Consider the following 23054-nt stretch of genomic DNA (forward strand, 5'->3'; position numbering starts at 1 on the left):
GTTCACAATTATCACTATTACCTTTACTACCTCATGTATTTTTGGTTGCTCACAATTTTTACTACTCCTCAAGTATTTTGTTTGCTCACAATTGTCACTCTTACCTTTACTACCTCATGTAATTTTGGTGGCTCACAATTTTTACTACCTCATTTATTTTGTTTGCTCACAATTGTCACTATTACCTTATGTAAGTAACGTATGCTTTTGTAATCTGCTCTTTTGTAATGTTTCTCATTATGTTTCATTTCTGTTCCTAATGTGAAGCGCTCTGACGCCTTCGGGTAAAGTCCGCGCTATATAAAAATGCATAAATAAATAAAATAAATAAATAAAATAAATCCCACCAGGGTGGATGCACCGGTATGGCTACACAGCATCCAGTCATAGTCTAGAGTTAGAGACTGGGAGGGGATTCTGTCCAGACTGGACATCCGTTCCCACCGCCCTCGGACTGAGCCCTAGTATGCATGATTACAGACCCCAGGCCAGGGTACAATTGGCTTCAGTCACTAACATTCCCTGCACGAATAGCCAGTCCAGCTTGGCTGGTTTAGGAAGGAGACATCTAATATGATGGGGCGGCACCATGTTAAGGAACATATTGCAACAGTACTCCAGTCTGTAAGCCACCCAGGGAGTGGCCGGAGGATAGGCTCAGTGAGATATATAAAGGGTGAATTTTGAGTTTACCGAAGGCAACCCTGTGAGGCATCACAGTTTGGCAGGGTGCAGTGGGTGAAATTATAGGAAACTTTGAGTAGTGGGCTAGGAGGGAGTGCAGTGCTTCTGTGAATGTCTTTGGCAACCCAGCAATTCTTGTTTACCAGGATCAAAAGTCTGGCTGAATGGCTTTCCTGTGCCTTCAGAGGGGCACGTGAATGGAGGCATTTGTATTTCCACCATTGAATTATTGTTTGGGGGTCCCAGGCATGCGCTGAAACAGTTGCTGTGAAAACGGCCTCAAAGGCTACGGAGTGGTTCTCCCCTCCCAACAATTTTGTCACACACCTATGAAGCAATGATTTGTATTTCCTGGGTAGGAGGGCACAACCGTAGGGAATGATTTCCTCCAAGAGTAAGTTGAGTGGTATGAGTTGGTTATAATGAGTCAAGAAAGGTGTTTGCCAGATCTTAGATCTGGGTGACTGGCCATTCGGGTGTCTTGGGTGCAGCACGGTAGGCAGAAAGGAGGGAATGGAGGCATGGCATTCCCGTCACCAGGTTAACTGGGTAGGGTACCCAGGCAGGCGCTGGGACAGCTTGCTGAATAAGCTGCAACACAGACTAGGGGGGGGGGTGTGGTCTCCCCTCCCACCATCCTGGTCCGACACCTGGGAGGCAATGATCTGACTCTCTGGGGGAAGAGGGATCTGTTGCAAGAAGTGAAGTCCTCCAGGTTTAAGTAGCACCCATTTTGGGTTATGTGAGTTAGGGGGTCATAAAGAACCCCTTGTTGAGGGTGGTGAGGAGCCCAGTCTGCAGAGGCCGTGGTCACCTTAGCCATTCGGGCGTCTTGTGAGTGTCACAGTGGGCTTCACGCAGGAAATGGAGGCACGGCTTGCGCCTTATGCACCCTGTATACTAACTTGAGCGATAGCAGAGAGGTGTGGAATATCAGGGTTCCTTAAGTTGGCGAGTGGGGGCAGGTTAGCAGGCCTCCTCTTGTCAGTTAGGTCTGTTAGATCAAGGGCCAATGGTCTCGAGCCGGCAGGGTGCTGGTACCCTAATATTGTTAGAATAGAGGGTAGGATAACATAGACTGACTCCTATCAAAGCACTTTTTCTTTTATAGTTAATAGGGTACTGGCACACTGACCATAGTTTTACTCCATGTCCTCCGATCCACGGGGCAAGTTACAGGTTGCTTCAGTTAAGCAAAATATCGGGTTGGTGCTCCCTTGCAAGGGGTTGGGAGAAGGGCACACTCTGACCAGGCTTGACTGAAGGGTATTCTGTTACACCCAGCTGGGAGATAGATGTAGGGCCCAGTGGGTCTGGTCGTCCCATACCTGGTCCTTTGGGAGAGGGGTACTCTGGTTCATGCTGACAGCAAACCCATACCATTTTGGGGTTTGAACTGGTCACTTTGCAAGCACTTTTGAAGGGGCAGAAAGCCCAGCGTTTGGGCAGGCTTGTAAGTGGAGCGCATCATGCATGTGGGACAATGCGAATCCCAATGTGTTAAAGGTACATCCGTCAACAGCCACCCAGGGGAGTGGCCGGATGACAGGTTAAGTGTTTTATATACATAAATATGGTGAATATACCATAGGCACCCCTGGAAATTCACTGAGCAAAGGGGTTTTTGGCTTCATCCGTCATGGGTTACTGCACACTAAGGCCACAGGGTGTTTGGATGAAGATGGGGTACACCTGTCCAGAGTGGGTATGGACCAGTTCTTACTTGCTCTGGGGGAGGCCTTGGAGACAGAAGGGTGTAAGTAATGGAGGCTAGCTTGGTGGGGGCTCTGGGATGACGGTGGCCACACCCAGAGCTGTGGTGGAGTTACAGGGCGATCCAGAGTCTGTAAGGTACATACGGGTACCATCTGCAGAAGCACAACAAGGGTGCAAAGGCCAAATATTCACCGGGAGATCCTCACGTGGGACCCTGGAGGAGCGACGGTGCCCCGTTAGTCCTTCGGGCGGTTGTGGACCTGAGCAACCGGGCGTGAGCAAAGGGGTGGGCTGCTGGCCCACCGGTGGGAGGGGTCCCCCTCCCCCAAAATATGGCACACACCATTGGGGAAGGCCACAGTGTAATTTGGCTCATCAGGTGGCAGGTGGTGAGGGGCTGCCTGCCTTGGGATCGCCCGTAAGATAAACCACCAATGTTGGCATATTTGTAATGCTAATAAACCTGCAGCTATTTTCTCCACAAAAAAGGTGTCTTGTCTGATTATTACTCTTGGAGAATGCTGTATGGGGGGAGGGTGAGTGTTTGCCGATATTGGCACTAAGTTCTCCACGTGCACCGTTGTCCTCCACATGGGGGGCAGAGTCTGGTTCACAACAGTCATGAATGAGGAAGTGAGATGGGGTAAAATTATCTACTTTACTGTGTGTTATGTCTTTATTGTAACCAGAAAGGGATAAGGTTAAAAGTTATGGAGCTAGGTGCTAGTATGGATACTTTATTGGTCCATTGCACCTGGTGAAAGGTCAGGCGACATGTTTCAGCCTTGTTGTGCTCGTACAGGTCAGAAGGCTTTCATCAGGATCAAGGAGAAACCTTCTGTGTTATGAGGAGGTGGTGTGAGTATGCAGGTAAGTCAATTCACTCACCCTTCTTCGTCAGCAAGTCTTTTGAAGTGTTATAGCTACCATCTTGGCCTATTACTCATATTTCGAAAGGGACGTCTTTCTTCGGGGAACCGGAAGTGCGACTAATTATCCTGGGTTGTGAGAATATACGGCAGGTTCTGCTGCTGTCCTTGACGCCCCAGAAGTCATCTGCACTGGCCGAGCCTCCGGAAGGTGTCTGGACAGACTTCACCAGAGCTTAGGTGGCTTCTGTGAGTCTTCAAGCCACAGAATAAGAATGGTAAAGAGACAGGACAGAGGAATACCAACAAGCTATCTTCATGGTTTCTCTAGGCCTTACCGAGATGCTCTTGTCTGTCAGTAGAGCAGACATCATGACCTCCTCATCCTTGGTCGAGGGCCATTGCCCATATTTAGAGATCCCTGCCTGCCTGGCAGGGACCTCTGTACTTTGAAGGGTACCATTTAGGTATTGTTTTAGGTTCAAACGCACAATCACCAGAAGAGAGGTACAATCACTTTGTAGATATCAAATCTCTGGTGTATTTGGTAAGAAATACTCTTTGCCAGTTTTGAGTTCTTGGAATGAAAGCTTACACTGCAACAGGAGGTCTGGAATGGGGATAGCTGCCTCTTAAGCAGATGCAAAATGTGTTTCCTTGACTGATATCTGCATTGTGGACAAAGGATTTCCTAAATATATGTATTCATCTTTACTGATTTAGACTTTATTGCTATAGTGTGGCAATGGGTTTCCACAAGCTTCCTTTCTTTGTGAACAGCGATCATTGTATGGAAATGGCTCTGACACTCTTGGGCCCTGAATGTGCCATACCAAGTTGTAAAATATTTTTTCTTGCCATCGTCTTCATTTTACATTGCAATGTTACGAGATCTCCCATCGCCTGCCCAAAACAATCTTCAGGTTCCTGGGTAAGTAATGTGATAAGTCAGAATTGAGTAATGTGTGTACTAGACACTCTGATTGGTTTATGGATCTTCCCTCCATGGGATGCCAGCTAAGGGAAATCAATATTGGGTGATGTGATCAAAACTGCCACCCCTACAAAGTAGTAGGGGGGCAGTAGGAAGGTTTTGGGATGGGCAAGATAAGCTTTAGAAATCTCTTGGTGAATAAAACAGAAAAAATATTATTGATTAATTAAAATGATATTAAAAACAGCTCATTACAAGTGCCCTTTTTGAACCAACAAACCATTAACGAGAGAACAATTCACTCTTAACTATGGTTTCAGGTACTAAAACCTATGTAGGTACCACTGTTATGAATCCTCTGCTTCCCAGGTCTGCAGAAGATAAAATAACCCCATGGGAAGCACTTCAAAGGGCAGCATGCCTCCTGAGGGAATGGAATAGATGGAGGCCAGTCTGGAGAGACGACCCAATGGCCCACATCTTTAAGGTCGGCTTCCAAGATACAAGAACGTATCCCACAAATGATTCAGCTGGCCCTCTGCAAAGCTGATGGATCGGTGAAGAGTTTGTGCGGGTTGAGGTTTCTGTCTAGAATGAAGCCAAGGCACTTGGAACTTTTGCTGATATCAGGTGAATTGAAAGATATTCATGGAGTTAGGCTTGGTTTGATCCGGGGTGGAGGAGCCATAAAACAACATGAATAGGAACTCTGCTTTGCAGGAGTTCTATTTGATGTGGTCAGATGTCACTCAGTATTGGACGGAATCTAGAATTCTGGCCAAAAGAGAGATATGTCAGGGGAGGCTACTTTTAATTAGTGGTGGGTGTCATCTGCATTCTGGGGGAGTAACATGCCAGAATCTATAACAATGTCACCAAGGGCGTCCAGATATAGGGGGTTCCAGGCCGGGTGTGGAGTTTTGGGGGGCTCCTTGAAGTAAATGAGTAGTTTCAAGAAAATGCCCCTATCTTAATTGGTTGAACTGATTTGTAACATAAGATTCAAACATTCTCAGGAGCACAGTGCCAGTGAATGGGCAGAGTGTAAGCACACTCCACAGAGCACCTAGCCAGGGCCAGGCTAAAACCTTAATGCGGATGAAGTGGAAAAAGACAATACACATGGAATCCCCCAAGGCAGACCCGGGTGTCCAGGTAGCGCATCATCCCATGTATAGATAGACAAGGACATGTCACTATGTGTCACTGGCATTGAAGCTGCACAAACAAGGGAACAACACATGTGCAAGAATCCGATGGAAGAGAAAGAAGTCAGTGCACTGCAGTGTCCGCATGCTGAGTATTCTCTCACTTTGAAATCAGGGTGCATTACTTTTATTCGATAAACGGTCAACGCTTGCACTCACCTCGTTTGCAGCAAAGCAGTACAGAACAGACAGGAGGCAGCCCTGGAAGTAAAGAAAGAGTGAGTCAGACATGGAGATTTCACCTTTGAAGCATACAGCACTGTCACAGCTCTGCTTGTGGGGTGTATCTGCTCTGGGGGTCTCGTAGCAGTCGTAGGGCGGGTGGGCAGGGCTAAATTTGTAAAATTTTAAGTGCAGGAGCTCAAATATTTCAAGGAGGCAACACCCACCCACCCCTGGCTCCACCCACTCACTACACAGACTCCACCCCCTTCTTCTATTGGCTCCACCCACCAACACCCAGAACTAGTACTGCTGAACGTGCCATTACAAGGGTTAGACCAAAATCTCCAGGTTGAAAGGTCAGGAAATGAGCCATGTGCATCGTTATAAGGATGCACTGCAGGGCACTCTATACCCTGTACTGTGCACCTGCGGCTGAGGGTCAGTCACTAGCCGTGTGTTATCGAAGCGCAGATGGGCCAAGCTGTGGCACAGCAAGATCCTGAGGAGGTGCCTGTCACCCACAGGGGTGTAAGTCTGAAAACACCACACATCCAGCCAGAGAGGTGGAAGACTGAGTACCACACACCCATGACATCTCACCTCCACATCCCTGGCCCACAGGAAGCCCATCAAGGCCCCATTAGCTCTGTATACACATGCTGTCAGGATCTGACTTGCAGAACCCTTGCAGGTGTCCGGCAGTAGGTAGAGAGCAATGCAAAGGACAGAGCTCCTGTCTGGAGTCCAGTGCTGCAGCGACTGGAACAAGGTAAACTCGGAAATTAAATCCCTGCTGTTCCGTTCTGATGCTGCTTATTCTGGAATGTCACTTATTCACACCTGACTACCCCACCCCTTCTCCCTAGCTGCAACCGGACCTGACCCTCCAAAATAGAAGCAACAATCAAGGCAATGCACTTGCAGGAACGCAGGCTCACAGTCGCAATATCCAATCATAAAGTAATGTCTCGCAAGACAGCAGCAGCCTTGGTCCTACCACAGAGAGCAAGATGCGATTCATTGTGATATTATACATAATATTTATACAATCTATGATTTTTAGGTGAACTGCAACAATACTTCATAGACAAAAGTTGCAGTTGAGCTCTTTTTGAAATTGCTGTTCATATTTAATTTCCTGCTTAATAAGGTCCTCTAAGTTGTTTATCGAAAACACAATGTCCGGTTTTGTTTAGCATAACTCCATATGGACATAACCATTAACAAAAATGGAGTGGCCCAAAAAGTCAAAAGACCTGGGTATTGTATACTATTGAAAAACAGTGGTCTTCAACCATTCCTTTGAATTAATCAGTATATGATCAATATTACCATATAATTGTGGGGTATGTCTCCCAGATCAACCCTAAACATTTAATGTCCTAAGTCTTACAAAAAGGAACAAGATGCAACAGCAATAATTACAAAATCAGGGACAGTTTTAATTCATTACTTTTTCAACTATCTCTATATAAGAAGCTTTTAGGTTGCCCAAAGAGAGCGTGCAAGAGATAAAGAATTGTCAGGTGATTAGAAAAGAAAGTACAGATAACGGCATCGAAGTATTCACAATTAATATTTACACAGAGAAATGGTTACACAGTTACCGTCCTACAATAACCTGGCCTTCAATGTACATTTTACACACATTTTTCAATAGAAGGAAACATGACTTCTTAAGACTTTTTGCACCAGAAAATGTCTCTCAGAGTCCAGGTCAAAAGACGCTCTTTCCCCTTTTTGACCTGAACTCTGAGACACATTTTCTGGTGCAAAAAGTCTTTGGAAGTCATGTTTCCTGTTAATTGTGAATACTTCTATGCTGCTCTTTGGGGCAAGGGAGAGTTGCTGAAGCCCTGGCCCTTTACCTCGGAAGGAACCTTTGTTTGTTTTGGACTTAAGCCCCCGCGGGAGCCGCTCGTGCACATCTCAGTGAGGGAGTGCTGTCCTCACCTGTTTTACCGGACCAGCGCCGAACCTCGGAGTGGAACACCGACACCCAGGCTCGCAGCGGGACTGCGAGGACCAGCATGCAGTGCAGCTTGATCTGCCGCAGCTGGTCCTCTTCCCGCCTCCACCCTGCAGTTCAAATCATGGGCTGGACCTTGGAGACCTGTTGCTCTTTGGGGCGAGGGAGAGTTGCTGAAGCCCGGGCCCTTTACCTAGGAAGTAACTTTTGTTTGTTTTGGACTTAAGCCCACTTCTCGCGGCCCCCGCTTCACGGGAGCCGCTCGTGCCCATCTCAGTGAGGGAGTGCTGTCCTCACCTGTTTTACCGGGCCAGCGCCGAACCTCGGAGTGGAACACCGACACCCAGGCTCACAGCGGGACTGCGAGGACCAGCGTGCAGTGCGGCTTGATCTGCCGCAGCTGGACCTCTTCCCGCCTCCACCCTGCAATTCAAATCGTGGGCTGGACCTTGAAGACCTGTTGCTCTTTGGGGCGAGGGAGAGTTGCTGAAGCCCTGGCCCTTTACCTCGGAAGGAACTTTTGTTTTGTTTTGGACTTAGCCCACTTCTCGCGGACCCCGCTTCGCGGAAGCCGCTAGTGCCCATGTCAGTGAGGGAGTGCTGTCCTCACCTGTTTTACCGGACCAGCGCCGAACATCGGAGTGGAACACCGACACCCAGGCTCACAGCGGGACTGCGAGGACCAGCGTGCAGTGCGGCTTGATCTGCCGCAGCTGGTCCTCTTCCCGCCTCCACCCTCTACTCCTCCTATATAGACTTAGACTTACCCGTGCATGCGGGACGCGCGCGGGCGGGCGCCGGGCGAAGCCCGGGCCTAGGGCGGGCACGTTTTAAGCCCGTTTAGAGACCGTGTGAGGCTGGGCAGGGCCCCCTCTAACTCCGGAGCCCTGAGTGAACTGCACGTACGCGTATTCCTTATATCATCCTTATATCATTCCAATTCATAATTTTGTATTATTGTTAGTGGACTTTGTGTTTAGATTCTTATTATGTGTACACGCGGGAGCAGAAGTAAAACGGCTGCGGGGGGAGTCACATTAACGGGCACACTTGATAATTTTATTATAAGGGGAAACTCATTTATAGATCAAGGGATTACCCTAATGGAGCGCAGAGTGTTCCAAGATCTTGTTTTGGCAAAAAGATTGTCTATGGGCCACTTGCCATCAGCTAAAACCCCCGAACGGTCTAAGGATACGGGTCAAATAGATGTTCGCGCTGACCGATATAGCTTGCCTAATACTTTGGATCTGTCAGCGTCTCACTTATTATCTGACTCTCAACTTAGCTCGGAATTAGAAAAAAAAACGGAATTAGTTGTTAATATCACACCGGACGAAATGAGCTCTAGTCAGTTGAGGGGAAGGAGGGAGGGTGCTATCCCTAAAAAACTTAAGTTAAAAAAAAGCAAGGGTAAGGGGTGACCCACTCAAAAAGATCGGGGGGGATCCTGTCCAAATCCTACAGACAAAACAGGATCAACCTCGCATTGCGGCATTAAAGGAGGGCATGTGTACAGTAAATGTAGAGGCTTCAACTAGTCTGGTCGGGAAAAGTGTCAATGATGATGAGGCTGATAGTTTACTCCTATCAAAAATAGGGGAGCTTCTCAAAATCTACCTCTTCCCGATCAAGACAAGACTATTTCACATTGAAAAACAGCTAACCGACTTGTGTGCTCTGCCTAAAAACCCCAAACCCCAGGGGGTATTAAAAGTAGGGGGTATTAAACCAAATAACATCAAACCTGCAGGCCAAGCAATTAAAAATCCACCAGCCTCAGTGGTTACCACTAAACCTAAGCCTGCATTAGCCCCTGAGAAGAAAGTTGCAGATAAAACTAAAGTTTGTCCCGTACCCACTTGTGAGGGGAGTACTCCATCTAGGGCACATACCTTGCAACCCAAAGGTATTGGGAACAAGGGAGGACTAGATAGGAGACGAGCGGTGAATCTGCCCCCGAGGCAAGCCCTTATGTGGTGGTCATGACCGTGGTTCCGGAATTGGCTGACGCCGCAGAGGAAGCTAGCTGGTCACTAAAAAATAAGGTCCAACATTGGCTTAATTTAAATCGGCCACTACCACCCCTCTGGTCGAGCAAGATCTTGATGGTGCATAGGGTGCCGTGGGTGGGTCATGAGAGGAAAACCGTCCAGGTCGATTGCGTCCTGATTAATTTCGAGGATCCTCACACGGCCGAACATATATGTTCATGGAATACGCAAGATAGGTATGAGGGTATAGAAACGAAATGACTCTCCTTCTTTTACCCCCCTAGGAGTCGTCCCACCCGTGACTGCGATTTTGATGGGAATTGATATACAGCAGGACACCGAGACTGGGTTGGAGATCATGGGGTGTGGGGGGTGGGCAACCTATCAGGGACCTAGCTTTTAGGGACAATTGGGGTGGATTTCCGATCACCAATAGGTTTAGCTGACTGGAAATGGGTGATTGACGGTCACCAACCACTAGTTTTTCAAAAAGAAAGAGAGTGCATATTATCAAGTCTAATAGAAGAGTTAGTGGGCCTATTGATGGCTGCCCAAACCTTTTAGTTATGCAAATGGATAAAGACAAAACTGCAGCCTCTACTACACCTGGCCCAACAGCAACAGGGATAGATAGCACTGTTGATTTAGTGACTAACTTCATTAGAGATACTGACGATAATGTTTTGACCCGATTCAACCACCCAGGGGCACTAAAAGGGGATGTGGGAAACGCAGTAGGAGATAGTGTAGCAACTATAGCTCAGATAGATGGTAATTCTGAGGCTGCCCCATCACCAGTAGCAGTAGTATTCCCACTGGTTGAGCACAGGGGTAGGTTGGCTTTGGTATCTTGGAACATCGCGGGCCTATCTAGTAAAGTAAAGGATCCTAATTTCCTAGCATTCATAGATAATTTTGATGTAATTTGCCTTCAGGAATGCTGGGAACAGTCTGAGATACATCTGAATGGTTACCGTACCTTTCTTACCCCAGCGAAGCAGACTAGTAGGGCTAGGTGTTCTGGCGGGCTATGCACCTTTATATCCAACACTGCCAACCTCTCAGTCAAATGCTTACCTAGTAAGGGAAATAATAATTATTACCAGGTATTAACACTTATGGCGGGAGGTAACCAGCATACCACTCTGATTAACTTTTATAACAACATCCCTGGAGATGATCGAAAACGGGTTTTGGATGAATTAAAAGAAGATCTATGCAGGGATACTGGTCCAGAGCAAGAGGGAAGGTGCGCCATAGTGACAGGAGACTTCAACTGTCATCTTTGTCCCGATAGTAACTTAGACGTATGTGGTATGGTCCACCTCAAGGGAGATCCCTGTACTCCCTTTGAGCAGTCTATGTTTGAGAATTTACTGAATAATTTATTATTCGAGTACGACTTAGGATTTTTTAACGAGCTTTGTAGTCCCCAGGTCAAGTCTCAACCAACTTTTAATGGGAGGGGATCAAAGTCGGTTATTGACTATACACTGGTCACCACAAGTTATCATTGCAATGTCCTGTCGTTTAGAACAGAGTACATTGCTCTTAGTGATCATTTCCCTATCAGTTCAACTTTTAGTAGGGGGTCGAGCTGTGGTCAAGCATCTGACGTAGCTGAAAACCTATACAGCCATGGGATTTATCTGAATAGAACTAATGGCTACTCAATAAAATGGAGTAAGGTTGATCCTGTAGGGTTTCTTCATAGTTTAGTAGTAGACCATTAGCTCTGACTTCATGACTTGTTTCGCGGATAACCTAAATCCATACGAGGTTACTGAAGCTTTTCAGAAAATCAGTAGCAAATTAACAAGGATTGCACGGGGGGGGGGAAGTCTTGAGGTCAAGGGATGGTTTAACTCCGACTGCAGCAAGGCACACTCTCATTTAAAGAAAACTTTAAAGATAGTGCCCAGAAACTCCCTAGATATAAAGTCTGCAAGATCAACTTATAAATCTGCTCTGCGGAAATGAAAAAATGAACTGAAAGAGGCTGCCTGGGGAGCACTGCTTAAGGCGTGCTCATTAAGAGATAACACTTATTTTTGGAGAGCAGTAAACGCTCTCTTTTTTGTAAAAAGGAAATGTGATCTGATGGAGCTTGCCATCGAGGAGACAGTCTGGGTTAATCATTTTACTGAACTCAACAAGAAAGATGACATGGTCAGAATAGGAAGCATTAGCCCTGATCAATTTGAAACCGTAGAGTCTGTCCCCATGATTTGTTCCCCTTGGATATAGTTTTTTCGTTAACAGAGGTGGAACTGGCCATCATAGAAAGTTCTAATAGCAAAGCCCCAGGACCAGATGGAATTCCTATTGATATTTATAAGGATAACATCGCCCTATGGGCACCGCTCCTGACAAATGTGTTAAATAGCTGTAATAAAAGTGGATTTCCTTCCACTTGGCAGGATACGATAGTAGTGCCAATATTTAAAAAGGGCGATCGAAATGATCCTAAATGTTATAGGCCTATTTCATTGCTTGACTCCCTAATGAAAATAGAGGGTCGAGTCATACTAAATAGACTACAGGTATGGGCCAAGGACGAAGGTATTTTATCTAAATTTCAATATGGGTTTAAGTCTGGTCTGGGTATTGTCGAACAAGGACTTAACCTGGTAATGTTTTTTTTTTTGTGAAAATTTCTTTATTGGCAGGATAAATGAAGGTACAGTAAACAGAGCATAACAGTCCGGTACATAAGTCTCATATTTGCATCATATGATCGTTCTGACAGGATATACACATTTTCATTTTTGCATTATGTTACTGTAACACCCCAACTAAACTCCCCCCTCCCTCGTCCTCCCCCCTCCAGGCACTTCCTATTCACTTTTATACCAGCCCGTGATGTCGGACATTCCTACACGTGTATATGGCGGGTGTTACAGCATCCCTGTTGAATGCGCACTAGGGGCATGTGGGGTTAGACACTGTCGTGTGAGTGCCGTCTGCGGCCGTGCACCTCTATATTCGTGTGATGGGTCCCACCTGTTGGTTGCCGCCGCATATGTGTCAGTCTATGAAGTGGAACTACCCTCATTCCTGGTGTCCCAAGTCTATGGTGTGTTCTGAGTCCGAATCGTTCCCCGACTCCAATGACCCCAACAAAGCATTCCAGTCTAGGGAAATGGGGTGTTTCCTAAGCCCTCTGTGTTCTTCGTGCTGTAACGTCGTACTTTCAGCCTTTCCCCACCTCACTAGCTCCGCCCTCCACATCTCAGGGTCTGGTGGCTTGGGGGACTTCCACCTCATGGTGATCGCACGCTTCGCTAAGATCAAGGCTAAGTCTGTGAACCGTGTACCTACGCTCTTTCCCCGCTCCACAGGGCCCAGTCCCAGGAGGGTATATTCCAATGTGTTGTATGGTTTGGAAGGGAAAACCTGGTAATGTTAATAGGTAAATACAGGATGGCTAAAAAGGGAAACTTATTTATGACATTTGTTGTCCTCATTTCAGCGTTCGACTGTCTGAGTCACGATGTCTTGTGGGACACTTTGTTACGTTTGGGAGTTGATCTAATCATTCGAAACTTCCTCATGGAACTATACAGAGGGGCAAGGGCAAAGGTGCGTCACGGTAAGAAAGGTGAATGTACAGGAACATTTCCAATAATGAAGGGCGTATGTCAGGGATGTATCCTGGCACCCTTTCTTTTAAATCTTTATATTAACAGTGTAGTGGACCATTTAATAAAATTGGCTGTGGATTACCCTCAAATTGATGGCGCCGCAGTGCCTATTCTACTCTATGCAGATGATGCAGTCATAATGGCAAGAACCCAATTAGGCCTCCAGAAGGCGTTAGCTAGCTTTTCAGTATATATGGGATCTAGGGGCTTAAAAATTAATACTGGGAAAACTTTCACTATGTGCTGCTCATCAAAAAATAAGGTCTCTTGTAACACTTTTTTAGAACAGTCAAAGATAGAAACAATTAGTACTTTTTCTTATTTGGGGATTGTTTTTAATAAAAGAGGCACATGGACTACAGCCACTACTACTAGGTGTTTAGCTTTTTCGTGTGCTATTGGGGCACTAATACAGTTCGCCAACAAGCTGGGAGGTAGGCCTGAACGCATTTTGCTTGATATCTATAAAGCTAAATGCGTGTCGACTGCCACATATGGGGCTGGCATTTAGGGTATCTCAGACTGCCAGGAAATCCAGGTGAAGGAAAATAGTTTCCTCAGATACTTGTTAGCTGTCCCCAGATCTACCTCAACCTTTGCTTGCCACAAGGAACTTGCCTTGGTCCATATTTCTGATTTAATCAGGATCAGCCCAGTGATGCTTTGGCATAAGATCTGGACCTCTACTGAAACTGATTTTAATAGGGTGATCATCTCAGATTGCATGAGACATGAGGGGTCTAAAAATATCCAGTGGCTCTCTTACATCAAGGAGTTTCTAATAAATATAAGGCATCCTGAATTTTATAATATGCTCTCATCTCTATCTTCCATATCCAAAAAAACGCTTAAGGAACTATGTTCCGTCTTTCTGGAAGATCGACGTTGGTCCGTAGAGGGGAAGAAGGCCTCTGTTTTTTACCACCATTCACTATTGCATGATTCTGGTCTGCAGCTTTATTTGACCCCGAGCTGGCTAGCTACGATAGAATGCTATTAGCACGGTTGAGAATGGGTAATTACTTTAGGAGGGTCACCTTTCCAGCCATGAATGACTGGTCCAAAAACCTAATTAATTTCCCATGCGATGACCTTTCTGTGCAGTCTACAATTCATTGCATTATTTTTTGTAAATTTTATGGGTGGGGAAGATCAAGATATTTAATCCCCCTGTTAAAGTTTTGGGGCTTAAGACAGTGTAGACCGGCCCTCTTTAAGATCCTTCTACTTCAGGATGAAATGACTATAAACACTGTATCCAAGTTCTTAAAATTCATCCTTAGATGTAGATCTTCCATGGGTTGAATGAATTTTTTGAACTGTTAATAGCACTTTTTCCAAAATAAACCTGTAATGTATATATGGAGACGAACTGTATTGATGTACTTATATGCATCATAGCGAAAATTCCAGTATGCCCTGCTTCCATTTGCACATTTTTTACATAATCTGCCTGTACTTTTTATATAACTTGCTGTGTCTCTAATTATAACTGAACTTTTAAATTTGTATGTTCTTACATGTGCTTATATGATTTTACATGAAATCGAATAAAGCTATCTTTGACTTGACTTGACTTGACATGGACTTCTGAAGGGTCAAGAGTACGGGCTGAAGGGGCAAGAGTACTGACAGGGGGCTGAAGGGGCAAGAGTACTGACAGGGGGCTGAAGGGGCAAGAGTACTGGCAGGGGCTGAAGGGACAAGAGTACTGACAGGGGTCTGAAGGGGCAAGAGTACTGACAGGGGGCTGAAGGGGCAAGAGTACTGGCAGGGGGCTGAAGGGGCAAGAGTACTGGCAGGGGGCTGAAGGGGCAAGAGTACTGACAGGGGGCTGAAGGGGCAAGAGTACTGGCAGGGGCTGAAGGGACAAGAGTACTGACAGGGGTCTGAAGGGGCAAGAGTACTGACAGGGGGCTGAAGGGGCAAGAGCACTGGCAGGGGGCTGAAGGGGCAAGAGTACTGGCAGGGGGCTGAAGGGGCAAGAGTACTGGCAGGGGGCTGAAGGGGCAAGAGTACTGACATGGGGCTGAAGGGACAAGAGTTCTGACATGGACTGCTGAAGGGTCAAGAGTACTGGCAGGGGGCTGAAGGGTCAAGAGTACTGGCAGAGGGCTGAAGGGTCAAGAGTACTGGCAGAGGGCTGAAGGGTCAAGAGTACTTGCAGGGGGCTGAAGGGGCAAAAGTACTGACAGGGGGCTGAAGGGGCAAGAGTACTGAGAGAGGGAGAAGGGGCAAGAGTACTAAGAGAGCCTGAAGGGGCAAAAGTACTGAGAGGGACTGAAGGGGCAAGAGTACTGAGAGAAAGCTGAAGTGGCAAGAGTACTGAGAGGGCTGAAGGATCAAGAGTACTGAGAGAGGGCTGAAGGGGCAAAAGTACTGAGAGGGGCTGAAGGGGCAAGAGTAGTGAGAGAGGGCTGAAGAGGCAAGAGTACTGAGAGAGGGCTGAAGGGGCAAAAGTACCGAGAGGGGCTGAAGGGGCAAGAGTAGTGAGAGAGGGCTGAAGAGGCAAGAGTACTGAGAGAGGGCTGAAGGGCCTTCACCTTTTGTTTGCACTTCCTCCCTGAGAGAAGGGTGCCTGTCATTGAAGATGGTAATGTTCCTCAAAAACTTCCCACTGGGGTTATGTCTGCTTGGTCATTGGGGATCATCCTCTCAAGTACCACAAGTGGGCGCTGCTGAACTATAAACTCTGATTCCATGTCCAACAGCCCACAGCTCCTCTATCTATACTTTGGGCATAAGGGATTCCTTTCCAGGTAATCCGTCACTTCTTAGTTCTCGCCTACACAGTACGCATGCACTGCATAGGAGACCTTTAGCCGTCGTTCAGCTGTTTTTCCAAGCACATACTCGTGCTTGTGGCAGCATACACCTTGCGGGAGTGCGCAGCGGTGCGCCTCAAGCACGAGTATGTGCTTTGAAATAGAGCAAACAGCTGCTACTTTGCGCGTGCACGTGTGAACTCCCCACCCCTCCCACTTGTTAACTTTGCCTCCCAACGCTCCTTCATCTGACACTGCACTGAGAGCGCGACCGGCTGACGGCCCTTTAAATTTTAACTTTTTTTTTTATCACAGCTGTTGCTTTCGTGTATTGGCTATGCGCGTTCTTTCAAGCGGGAATTGTGTTGTTTCAGACTATTAGTAGTGCAGTAGTGTGGCTCACCGGTTAGAGGCGGCAGACCCGAGAGCAGAGGACGGCCCGGGACCAGGGTTCGATTCCCGACGCGGCAGGTTTCTGGACCAGGGTCAGCGGACTCGATAATTCTCTCGCCTCGGTGCCCACTCTGATCAGCGATCACACTCGGCAACTCTGGGCATAAGCTTGCCTCATCTGCACTAACGGCCCCACCAGACCGCCGGGGATGCCTGGTCTCACCCTGGAGATACCCATTAAGGGACCATCTCTCAGGGAAGCCAGGAAGGGTTTCGCAGCGGTCGAAGCGCGGAGATACTCCTCCGGGAGTCTATCCTAGCGCTATATAAACCCACAATTAATTAATTACAGATGGAAATGTGTTTAAAAGATGGAAATGATAGTTCTGTCAATCACCTCATTCATCAATAATGTCGGAGAACCAAAGGCAAAGAAGATGTATGAGATTCAACAGCACTCTCAGCTTAGTATGCTAGTACAATCCACGATGAAAAAACACTTTACTAATGGATTTCTTGGACATGCTAAAATAACAAACGGTTCCCCTTCAGTACTTTAACACATCCTCAAAAGTGAGAAGTACATACAAAAAATGAAACCTATAAGATTTGAAACACCACACCTACTGTTTTTGCTTGGCCGGTAAATAAAAACCCAACCGAGTAAACTAAAGAAAAAAACCAAGCAAATAAGGGACCATGTGCCATCTGGAGAAAGATGGTGAAAAATGTCAAGAGCATACAAGACCTTTAACCAAGCACCTCTTTCCTAAACGTCTATGGTAACTGTCAAGGATCCATACTCCTCAGTTAATCAACTGAACCTATCTTATGTTTAATTACTGTTTTGAAAACGAAATTACTCGAATCGAAGATAAAATATGTGACAAACTTATTTAAAACCAGCTTTAAAATTCAAACATACAATAAAATTAAATCTACCTATTCAGTGATGGTTTGCTAACTTGAAAACCATAGAAACAACTATTAAAAAAGTGGTAATCTTAACACCATTGTTTTCCTGGTCTTTGAAAGTTTTATATAAAGAAAACACCAGGTATAATGTCACGAAACAGAAGCAGGACAGTTTAATCAAACAGCTGCTTCCACAGCCGTACTCATTTAAAATGCAATTCGCAAAAGGGCCAGAAACAGCCATATTTCAGTTATGTTCCCTTTCCTTGTGCTATACTTAAGACAGGAGTACATACAAAGCAGCCGGGGAAAGGAGTGGATGAAAGCAGAGCTTCTATTTTTTTTACACCCACCATATCACAAAAAGTATGGGTATATATGCTGCGTTTTCCTTTGCAGGGCTGCTTTACCCAACAAGCTGAAATACCCTGTGGCAGGGATGATGCGACCAGCGCACTGAAATCGACGGACATACACACATGGTACTCTATTTACTCTGGCACTAACACTGCCCAACCCAGACACGTTTTTCTTAAGTCCTACCTCACCCTACTGTACAACTTGCTACGAGTATCTACTTTTCCTCTCTTTTTCGCACCTTTTCTCTAGAATAGGCACTTTTCTAACCAGGCCCTAATGTACACGTAAAGTATAAGGGTACTGCAAACCAGGGTGCCTAACGCGAATAATGTCAACCATTCTAAGGAAATAACAGTGTATTAGCAATTTTGCAATCCCCACAACCCAGCATAGGTGTAACAACATATTAAACTGTTAGGAAAAACGTTTTGGGTTGGTCTGACAAACACTATGAAAAAGTACCTCACTTGACAATGCTTGTTTCAACTTTAAATGTAAGTGTGAAGGAAGACAGAAGATGTTCATTATATGCTAATGGTGGCTCACATGACGTAATAAATAGAACACTTTTGGGAGTGGCTGAACCACTCAGATAACTATCAAAACAAACAGGTCTTGCAGCCCAACGGTGTTTACTACTTTGATTTTAGCATCACAAGGAACGTACAGCTTGGCATCAAACATGTTTCTGTCACTGTTTAATCTTCAGGTTTTGTGGAAACATTCCAAAAAAGAGCACCTTTAAAAATTCGGAGTACGCATATATATATGTACGTGTATATTGCTAGTTTTATTTTAAGTGTGATATATGTATGAAGTGAACGCCATATGCAAATTCTAATTCATGAAGTAATTGAACACAAAACATTGGCCTTTGGTGCTACATAAAGAGAAAAGGCTATAGTCCTACAATAGTGGAGCTTCACAATTTACAAAGAGGAAACCTGGATTCAAATCCTGGCTTCCCCACTTGAACAAATTGTGTGAGCAACTGCACATTGCATTAGTTTACTTAATTTCTTGTAACCAGTTTAAGAGCACATTGAATTAATTCCGTTCAGGATCTGTGCAGTACAAAAACCTCATATGCATATGGTTTATATAAAGTCATCTTGCTTCATGTTTAACAAAAATGTAGGCCATTTAAATGGAGAACATGACTAACTGACATGTAGAGGTGGGCGAGCCAACACATTCACACAGAGAGATGAGCAACAGCCAAGCCAAGGGTCTGGCTGGGCATTAAGAGCTCATGCACGAGCCGAGCCTTGAAAATATTTGGCATGTAAATCATGCAAGCATTGGCATAGCCAATAGGTCTCGCCTTTGGTGTTTAAGTGTTTTACCATGCAACAGTAATGTTGGTGCACCAAGGATATTGTGCTGCATAACTTAACACATATAAGGTCCCAAAAGCGAGACCTATTGTCTATGCCAATGCTTGTTCAGCATTTTGGTAGATTTTGTATAGCATACCGCTGTGACCCCCAAAGCGCTTTTGCATGGACAGATGACAGGTTGGCGCCATTTGCCATGAATGGAAGGCAGAGTGTGGATTAATATTGTTCATTCTGTGGGAAGAGTTGTGTGTTTTAGGAGAGGTTCGCTGCGTGCTCCTGTCATGTTGTGGCTGTGGTTAAGAAGAGTCACATTGGAGGAGATACATACTGTGCTCTGCCTGGATGGATCTATTCTGCCTGGTCGGTAGAGTACAGGTTTGTGACATGGCCTATGTCACAAACACTTGAAGATCTGTGGGTATACGAGAGTGGTACTCCAATGGTATTACAGTGAAATTGCAGCTGCCTTTAGCTGGAGAAGTATAAAATATAAAGAGTTGACTTGTGGATAAGAATCATCTTCCTGTAATATGACCCGTGCATTAGTGAGTCACCTTTTTGGGAACAACAAGTCTGTATTGCCCTCTGGAATCCATTTTGGACTTGCATGTTCCTTATTCAAGAGCGAGTGTTTTATATACTTGTTTGCATATATATGTCAAGTTATGTCTGTATGTACAGCTGTGATTTGACCTGGTTTGTGGGTGTTGCTATTTGGTTTTATGGCCTAAATTGACTGAATAAAGAGGTATTGTCTGACTGACTGAGTTACATAGATTGGACACGTGGCCAGAGAAAGAAGTTCCACCAGCATGAGACCTTGTGAAGGAAGAGATGGTCAAGAGCGGGGGCCAGTCTGGATTGGATAGGCCATCTTTAGGAGTATGCCTGTAGTTTAAATCAAAGGAAGATAACTCTGGTGGTGATACAGATAAACATGAATGAAAACTCTCTGACCCCAACAGCCAGGAGAAAGCTTGTGCTGAGAGTATTGGTTGTGCTTACGCAGATGGTGTCGGACTTTCTGGATAAGATGGTGTCAGAGGAGAAGGTACAGAGAAGTCCCAAAGCAGACTCCTTCTCTGGAATAGAGGCATAGCACGTGGTATGACCAAAGCAATTGTGATCTGCAACCTGTGAGCAAATCCTAGACGTAGGTCGTAAGAAGATGCTGGTAGTAGTTGCACGGTGTGCAGGCAACTCCCTTCTCTTGATTTACCCTCTCTTCCCAGGACAAGCTGGAGTACACAATCACTCCACATTTCTCACTTCCTCTGTGGTGTTCCGCGGGTGTCTAAATATCAGTGTCATCAGCATAGTTGGAAGTATAGGTGGAAGGACTGTATGAAGAGCAGATGGGTTAAGGAGCAAGGGGTCGAAGGAAGCAAAATCCCCCTCTAGGCTTATCACGAACTTTGCACTAGAAACACTTTACAATGGAATTGGGGCATGCTTTATCTCATTGTATTTGCCCTGTCTCACCACTCCAATATAGTTCTCTGTTGTGTTTTCTCTGGCAGTCTGTGCCTTATATCTGTATTTGCTCTCTCTCCATCTGCAGTTCCCCGTTGTTTGCAATATCTCAACCTTTGCCTTTGTTTACTTTCTTTTATTGTTCTATACATTTTCCAAATCTGTACATTCTATAAAAGTCCTTGCCTTTCGATGGCCTGTGCTCTATTTTGCCTTCTCTGCTCGCTCTTTCATAACTTACTGGCCTCCAATCAGTTGGTTTCATCTCTGTTATTCGGAGCATTCAGTTTACTTTTGTGTCGCTTCAAGCATTGCAAGCCTACCTTCCCGAGCCCACAGGTACGTGCGAGTGCGCATGCGGGAAACGAGGACGGACGTCAAAGGTGCACTGTTTGCCGAGCACGAGGCAAGCTGCGAGGTTGGAGGCCTGGGAGGAAGCTAATATTCTCCTGCAATATCCGCCAGGAGGGAAGAGTGATGCATGCACTGATGAGAGAACGAGTTCTGGGACCACTGGCAGTAAAGCTGTCGTTTGATTGGCTCTGTCATCTGCGGCGTGCCACAAGGATCGTCACTCAGTCCCACCCTCTTCAATGTATACATGAGCCCCCTTGCGGCCATCGCTCGCCAACACAATCTCAACATCATCTCCTACGCGGATGACACTCAACTGATCCTATCACTCACCAAAGACCCTAATACCGCCAAAACCAACTTACACGAAGGAATGAAAGAAGTAGCCAAGTGGATGAAGCACAGCCGTCTGAAACTGAACTCAGACAAAACAGAAGTCCTCATCTTAGGCACCCCCACCTCCGCCTGGGATGACTCTTGGTGGCCAGAAGCCCTTGGAAAAGCCCCCATCCCGACGGACCACGCACGGAACCTGGGCGTCATCCTGGACTCCTCACTCTCGATGACCAGACAAGTCAACGCCGTTTCATCATCTTGCTTCAACATTCTTCGCATGCTCAAAAAAACATTTCGCTGGATCCCCACCGAAACTAGAAAAACGGTCACCCACGCACTGGTCACGAGCCGCCTGGACTACGGAAACACACTATACGCCGGTACCACCGCAAAACTCCAGAAAAAACTCCAACGCATCCAGAACGCTTCAGCCAGGCTCATACTAGACATCCCGCGTAAAGAACACATCTCTGGTCACCTGAAAAACCTCCACTGGCTCCCCGTAAATAAGAGGATTACTTTCCGCCTCCTAACCCACGCACACAAAGCACTTTACGATCTTGGGCCCGAATGCCTCAACACACGATTGTCCTTCTACACCCCCTCCCGTCAGCTGCGATCCTCCAACCAAGCCCTTGGCACGGTACCTCGCATCAACAAAACCACCATGGGAGGTAGATTCTTCTCCTACCTGGCAGCTAAAACCTGGAACTCACTTCCCACTCACCTTCGCCTTACCCAGAACCACCTAGCATTCAGAAAGCAACTTAAAACTTGGATATTCGACAAGTAATTCCCCATCCTCCCTCCAGCGCCTTGAGACCCTATGGGTATGTAGCGCGCTATATAAATCTCTTGACTTGACTTGACTTGACTAGTGGTGGTGAGTGCATGGGTGTGTATAATACAGTGGACATTTCTAGCAAGAGTTACTTCACAGCTGGATTGTTTCTGGAGAGAGCTCAGTGGCTCTTACAATCAATGTCCGCAGCTCGGTCTCCCCAGCCTAACAGGAAGGACTGGACTCAAGAAGACCACAAGATTGGATTGCCAGACACTATGCATCGCCAAGCCATCTCCAACTGCCAGTAACGTAACAATAGCCCCCGCAGCACCCGTGGTCCGGGGGGCCGAGCTCCTCGGGCCGGGGACCCTCCGTCTCTATGCATGGGCGACGGCAGAGGGCTCTCTCCTGACTGAGTCCGAAATAAATGGAGGAGGCTGGGGAGGCTCAAGTTCCGTTACGCCAGCGCTGCACATGGCAGGCCTCCTCTGTTCACGGTCACTGTCTCCTGCAGTCGGAGGCAGTCTGTTTCCTTTGCCTGGAGACGCTTCGAGGCAGACAGGCATGTCTGCCCTCTAGCATTTGAAGTCAACCTTTCATCCTCACTCACAGGCTCATAATATATATGAACTCAACGGCCACTGTAAGTTTCTGAAAGTCGAGCAGTGCTGTAACATGCATGCCTCGCAGCTCGTGCTGGAGTTATGCAATGACAATACTGCAGCACAGGCGCGCAACACCCATTGAACTCACCGGGCTTCAAACCCCCCCCCCCCCCCCCCCCCGTCGTGTGTGGCAGCCCGGGATGAGACAGATCCCGGGCACACAGAGCCGCACCCGAACGTTTAACGGGTCTTTAAAAGACCATTTGAATGTTAATTAGGCCTTGCACCTTTTCTAAGAGCCCCTGCAGCCCCACTCTGCCTACTGATTAAAGGTTCAGCCCCCCCCCCCGAAATTTTTTCTAAGACTCTCACACAAAGGAGAGAATAGAAAGAAAACCAAACACAATCATATCTGTATAACCTGTGTGTGATGTTTCTGTAATCTGATCTGAATTAAAAGCCCACAAGAGGGCAAACTCGTGATACGCCACTAAGTGCCCGGCCTCAGCGCTTTAAAGCATTTCCCAGATGTTGCGATACGACCAA

The 23054-nt window shown here is 46.4% G+C and overlaps 1 protein-coding gene across 4 annotated transcripts in view; it reads right to left on the reverse strand.

Annotated features, from left to right (window-relative positions):
- Nucleotides 1-23054, reverse strand: part of LOC147702493 (glucagon-like peptide 1 receptor) — a 461965-nt gene that overhangs the window by 18642 nt on the left and 420269 nt on the right. For all 4 annotated transcript variants that reach the window (XM_086928799.1, XM_086928795.1, XM_086928798.1 and 1 more), the window contains one exon: nucleotides 5571-5612. In XM_086928799.1, the coding sequence (XP_086784925.1) occupies nucleotides 5571-5612 (42 nt within the window). The remainder of the gene's footprint in view (nucleotides 1-5570; nucleotides 5613-23054) is intronic.

This window comes from Lissotriton vulgaris, chromosome 7 (genome assembly GCF_964263255.1).
Source record: "Lissotriton vulgaris chromosome 7, aLisVul1.2, whole genome shotgun sequence".
NCBI classification, from domain to species: Eukaryota; Metazoa; Chordata; class Amphibia; order Caudata; family Salamandridae; genus Lissotriton; species Lissotriton vulgaris.